The sequence below is a fragment of the Erinaceus europaeus genome, chromosome 3, assembly GCF_950295315.1.
Source record: "Erinaceus europaeus chromosome 3, mEriEur2.1, whole genome shotgun sequence".
NCBI lineage: Eukaryota > Metazoa > Chordata > Mammalia > Eulipotyphla > Erinaceidae > Erinaceus > Erinaceus europaeus.
Genome location: NC_080164.1, coordinates 66,758,029 through 66,775,868, shown reverse-complemented (window position 1 = coordinate 66,775,868; position 17,840 = coordinate 66,758,029). Strand labels below are relative to the sequence as shown.

General features: G+C 41.6%; 1 protein-coding gene across 1 annotated transcript in view; it reads right to left on the bottom strand.

The window, feature by feature from the left end:
* Positions 1 to 17,840, bottom strand: part of LOC103126597 (immunoglobulin kappa light chain-like) — a 104,342-nt gene that overhangs the window by 82,098 nt on the left and 4,404 nt on the right. The window contains exons 4-5 of the mRNA XM_060188435.1: positions 12,422 to 12,521; positions 11,884 to 12,181 (exon numbers count right to left, since the gene is read on the bottom strand). Of these exons, the coding sequence (XP_060044418.1) occupies positions 11,884 to 12,181; positions 12,422 to 12,521 (398 nt within the window). The remainder of the gene's footprint in view (positions 1 to 11,883; positions 12,182 to 12,421; positions 12,522 to 17,840) is intronic.

Genomic DNA, 17,840 nt, shown 5'->3' with positions numbered 1-17,840 from the left:
TAAATAGTACTGAGAGAGGGACTTCATAACATATCATATACAATGGTTAAACCAAGAAGAAACATAAGTGAAACGAATCAGGACAAAATTCCAGATAAACTCCCCCAAAGGTAGAAGCACATAAGAACAAGGACAACTTCCAAACTCTAATTGAGACATTAGTCAAAGGAGTGAGGAAAGAGTTTGAAAGTAATATCTGCAGAAATGAGGAAACAGTAAATGAGGCCTTGAAAGAAAGCACTAACTATCTCGAGGTAATTAGAGAGCTGAAAGTTTAAATAGCTGAGCTAAGAACTCAACTAGTTCAACAAGCTAATACAGTATCAGAACAGGAAAACAAAATAGCTGAGCTAGAGAAAACAACAGAGGAGAGAGAATAGAATAAGTGAGACAGAAAACAGAACTAGCAAGATTGAGGACAAATCAGAGAAAACTAAGAAAGAAGTAAGAGATCTCAAAAAGAGATTAAGAGATACTGAAGCAATTTTTCATGTGTTTGTTAGCCTTTTGGATCTCTTCTGTAGTGAATGTTCTGTTCATATCCTCCCCATTTTTGGATGGGGTCATTTGCTTTTTGTTGCAAAGTTTGCTGAACTCTTCGTATATTTTGGTTATTAGTCTCTTGTCTGATGTATGGCATGTGAAGATCTTCTCCCATTCTGTGAAGGGTCTCTTTGGGTGATGGTTTCTTTGGCTGTATAAAAGCTCTTCAATTTGATGTAGTGCCATTGATTTGTTTTTGTTTTAGTCTTCCTTGCAATTGGGTTTGTATCATCAAAGATGTCCTTGAGGTTTAGAGTCAACTCCATTTGGAGTTGACTTTTGTTTCTGGTGAGATAAGGTGGTTCAGTTTCATTCTTCTGCATATTTCAATCCAGTTTTCCCAGCACCATTTATTGAAGAGAGCCTCATTCCTCCATTTAATACTTTGGGCCCCCTTATCAAAGATTAGATGTCCATAGGTGTGGGGATTTAGTTCTGGGTTTCAATTCTGTTCCACTGGTCTGTGTGCCTATTTTTGTTCCAGTACTAGTCTGTTTTGATGATGATGGCCTTATAATATAGTTTGAGATCTGGGAGTGTGATGCCTCCAGTTATGTTTCTTTTCCTCAAGATTGTTTTGGAGCTTCTAGGTGTTTTCTGGTTACAGATAAATGTTTGTAATTTTTGTTTTATTCTCTTTGATGGATATCACATTAAATTTGTATATGGCTCTGGGGAGAATATTCATTTTGGTGATATTAATTCTTCCAATCCATGAGCATGGGATCTCTTTCCATATCTTGATATCATATTCTATTTCCTTGAATAGTGACTCATAGTTTTCAGTATACAGTCTTTCACTTCTTTGTTCAGCTTTATTCATAGGTATTTTGTTGATTTTACTGTATCTGTGAATGGGAGTGATTTCTGGATGTCATCTTCTTGGAACTTAGTGTTTGCATAAAGAAATGCCACTAATTTTTGTACATTGATTTTGTATCCTGACACCTTGCTATATTGCTTAATAACTTCCAGTAGCTTTCTGCTGTATTTTTTAGGTTTTTCTATGTATACTATCATATCATCTGCAAATAGTGAGAGCTTGACTTCTTCCCTTTCAATCTGTATTCTTTTGACTCCTTTCTCTTGCCTGACTGCTATGGCAAGAACTTCCAATACTATGTTGAAGAGTAATGGTGATAATGGACAGCCCTGTCTAGTCCCCAATCTGAGGGGGAATGCTCTCAGCTTCTGTCCATTGAGTATAATGTTGGTTGTAGGTTTGTTATCTATGGAGTTCAGTATCTTGAGGAATTTTCCATCTATTCCCATTTTTTGTAGTGTTTTGAGCATGAATGGGTCTTGGATTTTGTCAAAAGCTTTCTCTGCATCTATTGAGATAATCATGTGATTTTTGGTTTTGCTTTTATTGATGTGGTGAATGATACTGATTGACTTATGTATATTGAACCAGCCTTGCATTTCTGGGATAAGTCCCACTTGGTCATGATGAACAATCTTTTTGATGTGCTGCTGTATCCGGTTGGCCAAGATCCTGTTTAATATTTTGGCCTCTATGATCATCAGAGATATTGGTCTGTAGTTATTTTGGCATCTATGTTCATCAGAGATATTGATCTGTAATTTTCCTTTTTTGTTGTGTGCCTATCTGCTTTTGGTATCAGGGTGATATTGGCTTCATAGTGTTAGGAAGCCACTGACCAAACCTGACCATAAACCAAGACAGACATGGACAAAGTAACAAAGTTCAACGATTTATTCACATAAGCACACACAGAGAGTCTCACTCATACAGGGGAAATCAGCACTGAGGGTTCACTAGCTGGGATGGCTCCTTCCTGGGCTAGGAACTCTGAGACCCACTGCTTTATACTCTCAAGGGATGGGGGTTACACAAGCAGGGTTACAGAAGCAGGATGTACACTTTATCTAAGGAAAACAGTTACACATTACATCTTGAACAATATCTTGAGCAAAGCAAAAGGGCACAAATTACACATTACATTCTTTATCTAAACAGTACACTCTAATCTCTATGATGTCAGTCTTTTTTCTCAGCAGAGCAGGTATACATAAGCAAAATGAGCTGGTTGAGTTGAGTGGGTATTTCAAAAATTCAAACTGTCACATAAACATTTATTTTGCAACATCATTCTTGTAAGTTCAAACGAGTGATCTGTGGCTGCCCAGATGACTTGGGTGTTCCTGGGGAAGAGGTCAGCTTCCTTCTCAACTTTACTATCTTTTACTTGTAAAGCAAGTCTCTAAGATGGAGGAACTCTCAAAATGGGGAGCTCTTGCTCTTAATAGAAGGTGGTACAGAGTGTTCCTATTTCTTCAATCTCATGGAAGAGCTTTCAAAGTATATGTATTAACTGTTTGCTGAAGGTTTTGTAGAATTCACTTGTAAAGCCATCTGGTCCAGGACTTTTGTTGTTGGGAAGATTCTTTTTTTAAAAAATTTTTATTTATAAAAAGGAAACATTGACAAAACCATAGAATAAAAGGGGTACAGCTTTGCACAATTCCCACCACCGGAACTCTATATCCCATCCCCTCCCCTGATAACTTTCCTATTCTTTAACACTCTGGGAGTATGGACCCAAGGTCATTGTGGGATGCAGAAGGTGGAAGGTCTGGCTTCTGTAATTGCTTCCCTGATGAACATGGGTGTTGACAGGTCGATCCATACTCCAAGCCTGTCTCTTCTCTTTCCCTAGTGGGGAAGGGCTTTGGGGAAGCGGAGCTGCAAGGCACATTGGTGGGGTTGTCTGCCCAGGGAAGTCTGGTCGCATCCTGCTAGCCTCTGGAACCTGGTGGCTGAAAAGAGAGTTAACATATAAAGCCAAACAAGTTGTTAACTAATCATGAACCTAAAGGCTGGAGTAGTGCAGATGAAGAATTGGAAAGGGGGGGTCTTCATTTTATAGATAGCTAGTAGGCATATTTTAGTTATATTCCAAAGGGCCTGTGGCTATACTAGTTTTTTTTTTCCCTGAGCCTGTAATCTGATAGGCTGGCAGATCCTAGTTATTGTCTTGTGAGATGATGTCATGGCTGGAAAAAGGACCAGAAAGCTGGATCAGGGAAGAGAGATAGCTCCCAAATATGGGAAATGTGTATAAATATTGTTAACCATAACCCCCATTGATTTTATCTAATCTGGGCCCCATATTCAGCTTAGGAGCCTGCCTATGTGACCTCTGCATCCCTGTAGATCTGAGTTCACTTTCTGTGGTCATGAGTAGGAATGTTCCAAGTTGCCCCAATATCAGGACCTATCTTCCTCAGGTGGAACATAGAGTATGTTGTCCAGCCTCCCTTCATAGGATGGAACATTCTCTACTGTTGTTGATCCAATATGGGCACTGACAGGTTGATCCATACTCCCAGCCTTTCTCTCTCTTTCCCTAGTGGGGAAGGGCTCTGGGGAAGCAGACCTCAAAGGCACATTGGTGGGGTTGTCTGTCCAGGGAATTCTGGTTGGCATCATGCTAGCATCTGGAACCTGGTGGTTGACAAGAGAGTTAAAATACAAAGTCAAACAAATTGTTGAACAATCATGGACCTAAAGGCTGGAATAGTGCAGATGAAGAGTTGGAGGGGTCCTCCATTTTGTATCTAGCTAGTAGGCACATTTTAGTTAAATTCCAAAGGACCTGTAGCTATACTAGTTTTTTTACCCCCTTTTTCTTTTTGCCCCTGAGCCTGAAATCTGATATGCAGGTGGATCCTAGTTATTGTCTGGGGGAGATAATGTCATGGCTAGGAAAAGGACCAGAAAGCTAGATCAAGGAAGACAGTAGCTCTCTAATATGGGAAAGGGGTATAAATATGGTTGACTGTAAACCCCACTGATTTGATGTAATCTGGGGCCCATAATTAGCTTAGGAGCCTGTGTGACCTCTGCATCCCTGTAGATCTGAGCTCACATTCTGTGGTCATGAGTAGGAACATTCCATGCTGCCTCAATATCGACCCATCTTCCTCAGGTGTAGCATAGACTACGTTGTTCATCCTCCCTTCAGAGGATAGAACATTCCCTACCATTCTTGATCCAAGTTGAGGGCAAGGTCCTATGGGGGCCCACAAAGGGGTCTATTTTGTTGTTCCTGATAGAAATGACCAGTAACAATGGAGAGAGGGATTTATTCGAGGTCTAGGTCCATCATGTCTAGGTCCATCATCTCAGGACTCCCCGAATAGGACCCCAGCTGTTGGGGTGGCCTGATAGTGACTAAAGAGTCATCATTAAAGTATGCCAGTATCTTACACTTATTCAACTTTTGCAGTCCTTGCTTTGCTAAGGTTAGCTTTGGAGTGAGTGAGAGAACTGTAATAGGAAGTAGGTGAGGAGGGTATGTAAGTCTAAGTGGACGCTATTTTATTATGAACTTGATACGGACTCACTACAGACTATTGTGTATTTTTGCTTGCCCTAATTTGTGGATACATGTGAACATATGCTCTAACGGCACCTGGCCTATATCTAGGTTTTGGAAGTTTGCTACGAGGTGAGCCTCCTGGAATGGAATTATAGAATATCATGCAAGGAAAGGTTTCACCCGAGTAATGAGGGTGAAGGGTTGGCATTCCATGTCTGACGTCTTTGGACAGTCTGAAGTGAAGCATGCTGAGGTGGTACTCATTGCTTTGATTAGGCTGGGATCGGCAGATGCAACATCATTTGGTATGACTTGAGAGAGAAGCATACAGGAAAGTAAGCCCCACCCCAGGGAAAACATTTCTTCCTCTTGGAGTCTCCTAAAAAATTCTGCATTATTGGTGTTGCTTTTTTCATTATGATCAGTCTTACAGAGTGCAGTGCAGGTTTTGTCATTACTTTTGTTATTGGTCAGGCTCTGAGACTGGCCATAGGTAAATATTGTTAAGACCACATAGAGCTTAATCCCAAGCCCTATACAAGGCAAAAGGCAAGATGGTTTCAGTTTGGCCTGGAGAGTCCAGCCGTGTTGAACTCCCTATGAAGTTGGTATCATGTCAAGCAGCTCACATGGCGGCACCTGCACCACTTGACCCCTGGTTGCCACTTATTTTGAAGATACCAAATAACATTGCAATCACACCTCAGTTGACTTGTTCTGTCCTTTGGTTCCTAGGGAGAAGTGAACTCTCTGAAGGCAAATTTCTGCTGCTCTGATAACACTGACACACTGGGGAGTTACTGCATCTGTGCACATATTGAGATAAGCATCTCCTAAAGCATTTGTCTCTGACAGCCCATCCCTTGCTGATTTGCATGTTCCAGAAACATGAACCACTGTCCTGGACTCTTATTAACAGCCTGGTCATGGCCTGTGCAGGAGTTAGTCCCAGTCAGGACACAGCATGAACATGAGGGCCCCCACTCAGCTCCTCAGCCTCCTGCTGCTCTGGCTCCCAGGTGACGAAGGAAACACTGGGAATCTATTAAGGCCGATGGGCAGGATCCTGGCCTTTCAGGATGGTCCTCTGATTCTGTGATTAACAGTAAGGACTTTGTTCTTATGTTTTCAACCTCAGGTGCCAGATTAACATCCAGATAACCCAGTCTCCATCCATCCTGTCTGCTTCTCCAAGACAGACAGTAAGCATCAACTGCCAGGCCAGCCAGACTATTAGCAAAAACTTACACTGGTACCAGAAGAAACCAGGAAAAGCTCCAAAGCTCATCATGAAGTATGCTTCCCACTCAAGCAAAAAATTCAAATGTTCCTGGAAACAAATGAAAATGAAGACACAAGCTATCAAAATATTTGGGACACGGCTAAAGCGGTACTGAGAGGGAAACTCAGAGCCATACAATCACACATTAGAGGACAAGAAAAAGATCAAATAAATTACCTTACTGCACACCTTAAAGACTTAGAGGAAGAGGAACAAAGGAACCCTAAAGCAACCAGAAGGATGGAAATCACTAAAATTAGAGCAGAAATAAACAACATAGGAAATAAGTTCAATGAAGCCAAATCTTGGTTCTTTGAAAAATTAAACAAAATTAACAACCCCCTAGCCAGAATCACTAAAAAGAAGGGAGGGGGGAAGATGTAAATAAATATAATTGTAAATGATAGAGGAGAAATCACAACTGACACCACAGAAATCCAGAAAATCATGTGAAACTTTTATAAAGAACTATACACCACCAAGGTAGAGAATCTGGAAGAAATGGAAGAATTCCTAGAAACATATACCCCTTCCAAAACTGAACCAAGAAGAACTACAAAACCTAAATGCACCAATCACAGACAAAGAAATAGAAACAGTTATTAAGAATCTTCCCAACATGTAGTAGAGCACCAAAGTAAAAACCCTGGGTTAAGGGTGAGGGTGGATGTTTAGCTTCATGGGGTGGGAATTGGTGGGGGGTGGGATGGGACACAGACTTTTGGTGGTGGGAATGGTGTTTATGTACACTCCTATTAATTTGTAGTCATATAAATCACTAAGTAATATGAGAGGGGGAAAACTGATTGAATGTCTCAAACTTTTTAAAGCATAGAGTGAGTCTTTTTAATACATAGCCTGAGTCTTTGATATGTTGACTCTCTAAAAACTTTGTCCAGGGAGAACAAAAGCAACTGGTGGCATAGCTATATGCAAATAATGTCAACGGATATAAAATATGGTAATGGTGTGTATGATACAGAAAATCCTAACAAAGGGATTTTTCAAAGTTCACCTAATTGCCAAACAATGTGACTACTGAAATAACTATCTATTGTCTTCTTAAATTCTAAAACAACAGGAATCCCCCACTTACTCTGTAGAGCTTATGTTTCTCCCAATCCTGGATCCTCTGGGGTGGGGTTCACTTCCCTGCATGCTTCTCTCAAGACATACCAAATGATATTGCATCTGCCGATTCCAACCTAATCAAAGCAATGAGTACCATCTCAGCATGCTTCACCTCAGACTGTGTACAGAGACATTAGGCATGAAATGTCAACCCTTCATCCTCATCACTCAGGTGAGACTTTTCCTTTCATGGTAGTCTCTAATTCCATTCCAGGAGGCTCATCTCCTAACAAACTTCTAAAACCTAGATATAGGCCAGGTCCCATTAGATAGAGCATATGCTCACATGTATCCATAAATTAGGGCAAAATATATACCTGAAAGCAAAAATACACAATAGTCTGTAGTGAGTCCGTATCAAGTTCATAATAAAATATCATCCACTTAGACTTAGATACCCTCCTCACCTACTTCCTATTACAGTTCTCTCACTCACTCCAAAGGTAACTAAAGCAAGGACTGCAAAAGTTGAATAAGGGTAAGAGACTGACATACTTTAACGATGACTCTTTAGTCACTATCAGGCCACCCCAACAGCTGGGGTCCTGAGATTCCTAAACACACATGATGGACCTAGACCTCGAATAAATCCCTCTCTCCATTGTTACTGGTCATTTCTATCAGGAACAACAAAATAGACCCCTTTGTGGGCCCCCATAGGATCTTGCCCTCAACTTGGATCAACAATTGTAGAGAATGTTCTATCCTCTGAAGGGAGGATGGACAACATACTCTATGCTACACCTGAGGAAGATGGGTCAAAATTGGGGCAGCATGGAATGTTTCTACTCATGACCACAGAATGTGAGCTCAGATCTACAGGGATGCAGAGGTCACACAGGCTCCTAAGCTAATTATGGGCCCCAAATTACATCAAATCGATGGGGTTTACAGTCAACCATATTTATACCCCTTTCCCATATTAGGGAGATACTATCCTCTCTGATCCAGCTTTCTGGTCCTTTTCCCAGCCATGACATCACCTCCCCAGACAATAACTAGGATACACCTGCATATCAAATTTCGGGCTCAGGCAAACAAACAAAAAAAGCAAACAAAAAACACTAGTATGGCTACAGGTCCTTTGGAATTTAACTAAAATATTCCTACTAGCTATCTACAAAATGGAGGACCCTTCAACACTTCATCTGCACTATTCCAGCCTTTAGGTCCATGATTGGTCAACAATTTGTTTGGCTCTGTATGTTAACTCCCAGAAAGAAATGTTTTCCCCTTTATCTATACCACTTTCTTTAGTATTCCAACTAAAATATAGGGAAATATTGGTGCTTCCCACAGTGGAGGGGCCACCTCACATAGCATAATTAATAAATGGAAAGTTATAGCGCCTGCCTAGATACAATGGGCCTTTTAATCTACCCACCACTATGTTCCCACTTCCTTATACAGGGATAGTACACAAGAACCTAGGTCACATAGTGAGCATATAAGAAAGATATTCCAGCTAGAGAGCTTAACTTTATGGAGAGGATGGCCAGGTTAGCACCACCTTGGTGCCTTCTCAATAAGGAACAAAACAAAACTCCTTGATAAAACAATGGAACTGATTTTATGAAAAATGGGCTGTTTGATTTGTTTAAGGCCCCTAGAAACATAACAAGCTTTAACTCTCTAATAATCACAGCTTCTGATGCATAGGGGCAAGAGAATGGCATAAACATACAGATAGAATATTAATCTTAATCAATAGGACATTTGCCTAGCACACAGGTACAGGAATAACAAAAGACATAGAAACTGTGATGGGATCTCTAGGGAGAAAAATGCCCCTGGAATGTGAATGTTCCACAAAGCAGGAGGTGTTCTCTATCTGTGCTGTTCTTACTTGATGATTTTTGTTTTAATAATCAAAGCCTTGGTGATTTATTTATTAGTGACCAAAGCCTTGGTGATTTTGTATAAAAAAATCAAAGCCTTGGTGATTTTTGTTTTAATGAGCTAAGCCATATGAGACTATAAAAATAAAGTTCTGCTTAAGTATGACAGAGATGTCTGCTTGAGCTTGATTCAGCATCAACTCACTGGTCTCTCATTCTTCCTCATTCTTTGCCGGCGCCCCTCCTCTTTCAGGTTACCCTAATATCCTGCTGTGGCTGGCCCCTGGCAGTCAGGTGGTGGTGCACCTGGTTAAGCACATATGTTACAATGAACAAGGACTTGGGTTCCAGTCCCTGGTCCCCACCTGCAGGGGGAAAGATTTTTGAGTGGTGAAGCAGGGATGCAGGTATCTCTCTGTCTTTCTCCCTCTCTATCTCCCCCTTCCCTCTTGATTTCTAGCTGCCTCTATCAAATAAATAAATAAATAAAATACTTTTTTAAAAAAATGAGTGTCAGCCTTTATGGAATCTCTCAAAGTCATTTTATTTTTCTAAAAAAAAACCTTACTAGCGTTTCATCCTCTTCATTGGAAGCATCCCTATTTTTTTTTTTATCCTTTTCTAGAAGTATGGATCAATTATTTTTTTTAACCAGAACACTGCTTATCTCTGACTTATGGTGCTATGGGGGGTTGAACCTGGGATTTTGGGATAGTCATGCTGTGAGAAATTGTCATCACCACCTGGGATGCTGAAGGGCAGTAAAATTCTCTGCAGCCTGGGGAAGGGGCTCATCAGGTAGAGTGTGAACTCTCCATGGTTAAAAGCCTTTTATCCCTCCAGCACCACATGAGAACATCCAAGACAGCCAGGTAGAGCTTCATGGCTGTGGATTTGTACTTTGGTATGTTTCCATTTCTCTCCAATAGATGAGTGGGAGGAAAGCAGAGCAACACTCTGGCATATGTGGTGCTGGGGACTGATGCAGGACTTCATGCTTGTAAATCCAGAACTCTTTCACTGAGTCACCTCTTGGGCTGCTTTTCCTGTTAACTCTCGATCTAAGATGGAATCTGTTGGACATAAAGACCCCAAATCTCATCTTCTATATTCTTACCTTTAGGTTCTTGATTATTAAACAATTTGTTCTGTTTTATATCTTAATGCTTTTCAGCCACAAAGCTGCAGATACTACTATGATGCCAACGTAACTTCTCTGGGCAGATGACCTCACCAATGTGTCCTGGAGCCTCACCTCTCCAAATCCTGGCCCCACTAGGGAAAGATAGAGACAGGCTGAGAGTATGAATTGACCTATCAACTCCCATGTCCAGTGAAGAAGCAATTATAGGTGATAGACCTCCCACTTTCTGCACCCCATAATGACCCTGGGTCTAGTAACCTTAGCTTCTATCCATAATCACGAAAACCTGCAAGGACCCACTTCCTGCTTCCAATCACATCTTTCAGATGTTTTCCCTCCTCCATCTCACTCTTGCCCTCTTTCTTTTTTTAAATTTTTATTTATAAAAAGGAAACATTGGCAAAACCATAGGATAAAAGGGGTACAACTTCACACACTTCCCACCACCAGACCTCTGTATACCATCCCCTCCCATGATAGCATTTCTATTCTTTAACCCTCTGGAAGTATGGACCCAAGATCATTGTGGGATGCAAAAGGTTGAAGGTCTGGCTTCTGTAATTGCTTCCCTGATGAACATGGGTGTTGACAGATCGATCCATACTCCCAGGCTTTCTCTTTCTTTCCCTAATGGGGAAGGGCTCTGGGGAAGTGGAACTCTAAGACACATTGGTGGGGTTGTCTGTCCAGGGAAGTCTGGTCGCATCCTGCTAGCATCTGGAACCTGGTGGCTGAAAAAAGAGTTAACATACAAAGCCAAAGAAACTGTTGACCAATCATGGACCTAAAGGCTGGAATAGTGCAGATGAAGAGTTGGGGGGATCCTCCACTTTGTAGATAGCTAGTAGGCATATTTTAGTTATATTTCAAAGGGCCTGTGGCTATACTAGTGTTTTTTTTGTTTTGTTTTGTTTTTTTGCCTGAGCCTGAAATCTGATATGCAGGTGGATCCCAGTTATTGTCTGGGGAGGTGATTTCATGGCTGGGTCAGAGAGGAGAGTATCTCCCTAATATGGGAAAGGGGTATAAATATGGTTGACTGTAAACCCCATCGATTTGATGTAATCTGGGGCCCATAATTAGCTTAGGAGCCTGTGTGACCTCTGCATCCCTGTAGATCTGAGCTCACATTCTGTGGTCATGAGTAGAAACATTCCATGCTGCCCCAATATCAACCCATCTTTCTCAGGTGTAGCACAGAGCATGTTGTCCATCCTCCCTTCAGAGGATGGGACATTCTCTACCATTATTGATCCAAGTTGAGGACTTGCCCTCTTTCTTCCCTTCCCATACCATATCTCGACAATGACCAAACCATCCCTACGTACCCCACTTTTTCAAATCAACCTTAAGTATGTCATCATTTTTTCTCTTTTTCATTAGTAATGCTTTTTTATTTTGGGAGTTTTTTAAGTTCTGCACAAATTCCTGAATAAGCTGTCCAATTTCCTCGAATTATGTCATGGGAATTCAATAGGAATTCTACTGATTTTATACATTGTAGATTAGAAAGAAGAGAACCAGAAAGAACGGATGGGGCAGCCCAGCCCCACACATCTGCTTCTCTGGGTGGTTTATGTTATGGCTTGTAGCACTGTGAGAGGGTAACTGTTATACTGTTGACAGTAATAAGTTGCAGAATCTTCAGCCTCTAGATTGTTGATGGTGAGAGTGAAATCTGTCCCATATCCACTGCCACTGAAGCGGGAAGGGACCCCGGTTTGCAAACTGGATGCTTCATAGATCAGGAGCTTTGGAGCCTTTCCTGGTTTCTGCTGGTACCAGGCCACATCATTAGTAATACCCTGACTGGCCCGGCAGGTGATGCTGATTGTTCCTCTTAGAGATGCTGGCATGATGGATGAAGCCTGGGTCATCTGAATGTCACATATGGCACCTGAGATTGGAAATAGAAGAAGAAGGTCCTTACTGATATTTGTAAAGAGAATGAGAGAGAGAGAAAAGAAAAAGGGAAAAGAAAGAAAGAAAGAGAGAGAGAAAGGAAGGAAGGAAGGAAGAAAGGGAGGAAGGAAGGAAGGAAGAAAGGAAGGAAGGAAGGAAGGAAGAAAAGAACTTTTCTGAAGGTCAGGGGTTCTGACCACCTGTCTTAGTAGATTTCCAGTGTTTCCTTCCTCACCTGGGAGCCAGAGCAGCAGGAGGCTGAGGAGCTGAGTGGGGACCCTCATGTCCATGCTGTGTCCTGACTGGGACTGACTCCTGCGCAGGTTGTGACCAGGCTCTTAAGAAGAGTCCAGTACTATGGTTCATATTCCTGGTACATGCAAATCAGCAAGGGATGGGCTGTCAGAGACAGCTGCTGGAGATGGTGCTTATGTTAATAGTAGCACAGATGCAATAACCCCCCAGGGCTTCAGTCCCCCCCAGAGCAACAGAAATTTGCCTTCAGAGAGTTAACTTCTCCTTTGGTATAACAAGTCAGAGGAGTGAGCCTGGGTCCTTGCTCATAGTAACATGTGTGCTCAGGCAGGTGCACTACCACCTGGCTCTTTCTCAGAATTTTTCTCAGTCAATCTGATATATATGTTTTGGAACTGTTGTCACCTCCCATGCTCTGCTATCAATCAGAATTTTTCTTCAGAATCGTGGTTTGACATGTAGGTGACATTGGATACCTTTTGACATACTTGTCTGCCTCAGACTTTTCAGTGGGAGGATAGTCATAAAACATAAATACAAAATAAGCATCCCAATTCATTGTTTTTTCAAGATTTATTTATTTGAAACAGAAAATTAGAGAATTAGAGCATCACTCTGCCTGGAATATGTTCTCCCAGGAGTTGAAAATGGAACCTGCACTTGTGAGTTTGTTGCTTTATCCACGGTGTCACTTCCCAGGCCACTGTAGTAATTTCTATCTTTGTAGCAATTAACTTAGAGTTAATTTATAGTTGGCCTCCGGTCAGTTGTGTATTAACTTCCATTTATATTAGAAAATACTGCCATAAGGGAGTCGGGCTGTAGCGCAGCGGGTTAAGCGCAGGTGGCGCAAAGCTCAAGGACCGGCATAAGGATCCCAGTTCAAGCCCTGGCTCCCCAACTGCAGGGGAGTCGCTTCACAAGTGGTGAAACAGGTCTGCAGGTGTCTGTCTTTCTCTCTCCCTCTCTGTCTTCCCCTCCTCTCTCCATTTCTCTCTGTCCTATCCAACAACAACAGCAATAATAACTATAACAATAAAACAACAGCAAGGGCAACAAAAGGGAATAAATAAATAAAATAAAAATAAAAGAAAGAAAAAAAAAAGAAAATACTGCCATGTTTCCCTTGCTAGAACATGGTCCTTTTGCCCATGCTGTAGGTCTGTGCAGGAGCAGCGAGGGGTGGAGAGGCATGGGACTGGTTTTGACAGACAGATGTACTGAGTAGTCCTTACCGTTTCTGGCATCCAGATCTCAAGGCTCCACAGCAGCCACCTTCCTTCTTGCAAAGTCAGGAAACTGATCTAGATTACTGGAGCCTGAAAGACCATGTGAAGAACTGAGGTGTCCAGCCAACAGCCACACCATGTGCAATTGTGCTAGTGGTTCACCAGGACTGTGTGGCTGGATGGAGGGTGGGAATGAGGACATTCTTCCTGGGGAAGAAGATTTGACCACAGACATTGCTTAGACTTGACAGTGGAGGGTGCTAGTAGTAAGCAACCTTGTTATTAAACATTTTTAGACTTTTTATTAGTGATTTAATATTTATTTACAATATTATTACATATAATATTTATTTACAAAATTATAAGACAACAGGGGTATAATTTCCCACCTTTCCCACTACCAGAGTTCTGTGTCCCCATTCCCTTCACTGGAACCTGCATTTATTCTCTCAAGATCACAGATATGAGTTGATTATTATTTCTGTAACTATCCGTCTCTCTCTATATATATTTGCCCATTTTCCTATGGTCCTGCCTTCTCTTCCTTTCTAAATCACACCTACTGCTTCTGAGTGTCTTTTAATCACCTTTTCCCCCAACTTTCCTCTCTGGGTCCTGATGGAATTGGAATTCATCTTCTCCTAACATTTAGCCCTCTGGGAATATGGACCAAAATTCTTTTTGAGGTGCAGAAAGTCTGGCTTCTTTGATTGCTTCTCATTGGACATGGGCATTGGCAGGTCAATCCATACCCATAGCCTCTTTCTATCTTCCCCTATTGGGGTAGGACTCTGGAGAGATGAAGTTCCAGGATATATTGGTAAGGTTAACTGTCCAGGGAGTTCAGGGTAATAGCAGTTAATAATAGCAGAAGTAATAGCAGTGCCTGCAACTTGGTAGCTGAAATGAAGTAAGATATAAAGCAAAAAAAAAGTTTAATAAATAGGAACCATAAAGTAGGAATAGAGCACATGGAAATAGGGGCTTTGGGGTAGATAGAAACTAGGAAGTCTATTTTAGGTATGTTTCTAGGGACCCATGACTTTGATTTTTTTATTATATTTATTTATTGGATAGAAATGGTCAGAAATTGAGAGGGTAGGGGAGACACAGAGAGGGAGAGAGACAGAGAGACACCTACAGCACTGCTTCACCACTTGCAAAGCTTTCCTCCTGCATTTGGGGACTAGGAGCTCGAACCTGGGTCCTTGCTCATTGTAACATGTGTGTTCAACCAGCTGCACCACCACCCAGCCTCTGGGGCCCATGGCTTTGGTCATTTTTGCTGGTGCTTAATCGCTAACCTGCAGGTGGACAAAAATATTATCTGGGAAGATGGTGTCAAAGTTGAGAATAGGACTAGAAAGACGGATCATGGCAGAGAATAGCTCATAAATGTGAAAGAAATATATAAATACAATTAACTGTTTACCAGGAATATAATTTGGAATCGACCAGGTGGACATGGGGGCTACGGAACCATACTGGGGCACAGTATTCTGCAGTGGAATAGCATAATGCCAGAGATGATGATCGTAGTGTGGAAGCGCTCGCGCCCCATGAGGAGCTGGCCAGTCTTGCAATGATGACCATGAAGGTCATCATTAAGTAAGCTGGTCTTTTGTCCTTTTATAGCTTTTGTAGTCCATTTTTTAAATTAAAAAAAATTTCTTTATTGGTGGATTAATGGTTCACAGTCGATGGTAGAATATAAGTTTGTACATGTGTAGCATTTCCAAATTTTCCACATAACAATACAACCCCCACTAGGTCCTCCTCTGCCATCATGTTTTAGGACCTGAACCCTCCCCCCACCCGAGTCTTTTTTTTAAATCTTTTTTTTTTGTTGTTGGGAATTAATGTTTTACATTTGACAGTAAATACAGTAAATTCCCCTGGTAAGTCAGTAATGCATGTATTATTTCTTTTGAAGTCATCCCATAGGTCTCTGTTGTTTTTTTTTCAGTATCTCTTATTCTCTTTTGAGATCTCTTACTTCTTTTTTAGTTGTCTCTAATTCATCCTTGATCTTGCTAATTCTGTCTTCATCCTTATTTATTCTATTCTCTCTCCCCTCTACTGTTTTCTGGAGTTCATCTATTTTGTTACTCTGTTCTGAAACTGTTTTACCTTGCTCAGCTAGTTGTGTTCTTAGCTCAGCTGTTTCAGCTTTCAGCTCTCTAATAACCTTGAGATAATTAGTGTTTTCTTCCAGAGTCTCATTTGTTGTTTCTGCATTTCTGATGACAATTCTTTCAAACTCTTTATTCACTCCTGTGATTATTTCCTTAACTATTGTTTGGATGTTGACCTCATTATTTTGTGCTTCTACTTTTAGGGGGCTTTCTGGACTGTTGTCCTGGTTCATTTCTCCAATATCTCTTCTTGTTGGTTTAACCATTTCATATAGTATGTTATGAGGTCCTTCTCTCAGTACTTTTAAAATGATTGATCACTCTTGCCTGGATTGACTTGTGTCTAAGTAAGGTAATTAAGGGGTTCACAGCTGTGTAAATTGACAGTTGTTTCAATATTATTTTAATCCCTGAGTTGAAGCTCTGTGGTTTAAAATCCTCTTTTGTTCTTTTTCTTCCTTGTAGGCTCTGGGAGCCTGAGGGCTTTTAAACTATAAGTAGGCTTCTTAGCTTAATCACTTACTCCTGACCAAGAGATAAAGCAGGGTGGGGGAGAGATAATACAGTGGTTATGCAGAGACTCTCACACCCCAAGGATCCAAAGCTCCAGGTTCAATTCAGCTTCTCTGCAAAGCCGGGTAGCGCTGCTGGGCCCTGTGAGTTTCTAAACAAGTCCTGTTTATACTCTGTAGGTTCTGAGGCAACTGTTCACTATGTTCTCATCAGGAGAACAAGATAGAAAGGCTCCCACCACACAGTCCCCCAGCTAGGCCACCAAGGTGTAGATCTTTTGATTTTCCTGGTCAGTTCTCTGTCCCCCTATGTCAGCACAGGGCCTCCCCACTGCTGCTCCAGCCTCTGAGGGCAGTAGCAATGGAGACTCACGGTTGCATTTGGTGAGTCTTAGGGGAGTTCTCTCCTCCCTTCAGTAGTCTTTTTGTTGGTAAAACAGACTGGAGGTGGTGCCTCAACAGGTAAACTACCTGACTGTTACCAGGCCCTTAATCTCTCCATAGGCTCCTTTCTGTCCAGGAGCCACATATTTGCACTAATCGGTGATTTGATTGGTTCCTGAAATCATTCTAGTCCTGCCTTGTTGCGGTCTTAGGTGGTCTCTTTTGGTATTCCTAGCTGACCTGGGAGAGGAGAGGAGAGAAACACAGCTGCTGCTGCTCTGTAGCCCTGCCTTTGGAAACTTTTAAAATTTTTATTAGTTATTAATTACTGATTTGCAAAATTACAAAACAACAGGAGTACAACTCCATACCATTCCCATCACCAGAGTTCTGAATCCCCAATCCCTCCATTGTAAGCTAAGCATCTCTCTTAAAGTTGTAGATATAGGCTAGCTATTATTTCTACCATCTATCTATATTTGTATATATATGTCCATTTTTTTTTCTTATGGTCCCATATTCTTTTCCAAGTAACACATACACCTATTACTATAGCCAAATGTCCCTCCCTTTTTCCTCTTCTCTCTCCAGGTCCTGATAGAGTTCAAGTTCAGGGCTCTCTGATCATCTTCCTCCTATCATTTCTCCCCCACTGGGTGTATGGATCAAATTATTTTTGGGGTACAGAGGGTGGGACTTCTAATTTCTATAACTGCTTCTCTGCTAGACATGGTGGTTGGCAGGCCAATCCATACTCCCAGCCTCTTGTTTATATCTTTCCCTAGTTGGGTGGGGCTCCAGAGAGATGAGTTCCAGGACACACTGGTAAGGTTGTCTGCCCAGAGAAGGGACACCACTTTACACACTGCCACCCACTTGGTCTCTGGAGTCTAACATGTGAGCCTTAGCTGACATGGAAACTGTCATCAGCTCCCACCTACCTAGGAATGTCACCCTGCCTTTCTCCCTTGCTTATCTGAGTCAGCACTATAGACTTTGCTTTGTGTAATATTGAGTGAATAAAGTCTACCGACTTTGTGGGAAGATACAAGCATGTGTCTAGTTCTCAGGCAGATATTCAGCACTGTGAGAAGGGGAACCTGAAGATGAGACTGATGTACACAAGAAACAGGTTTATT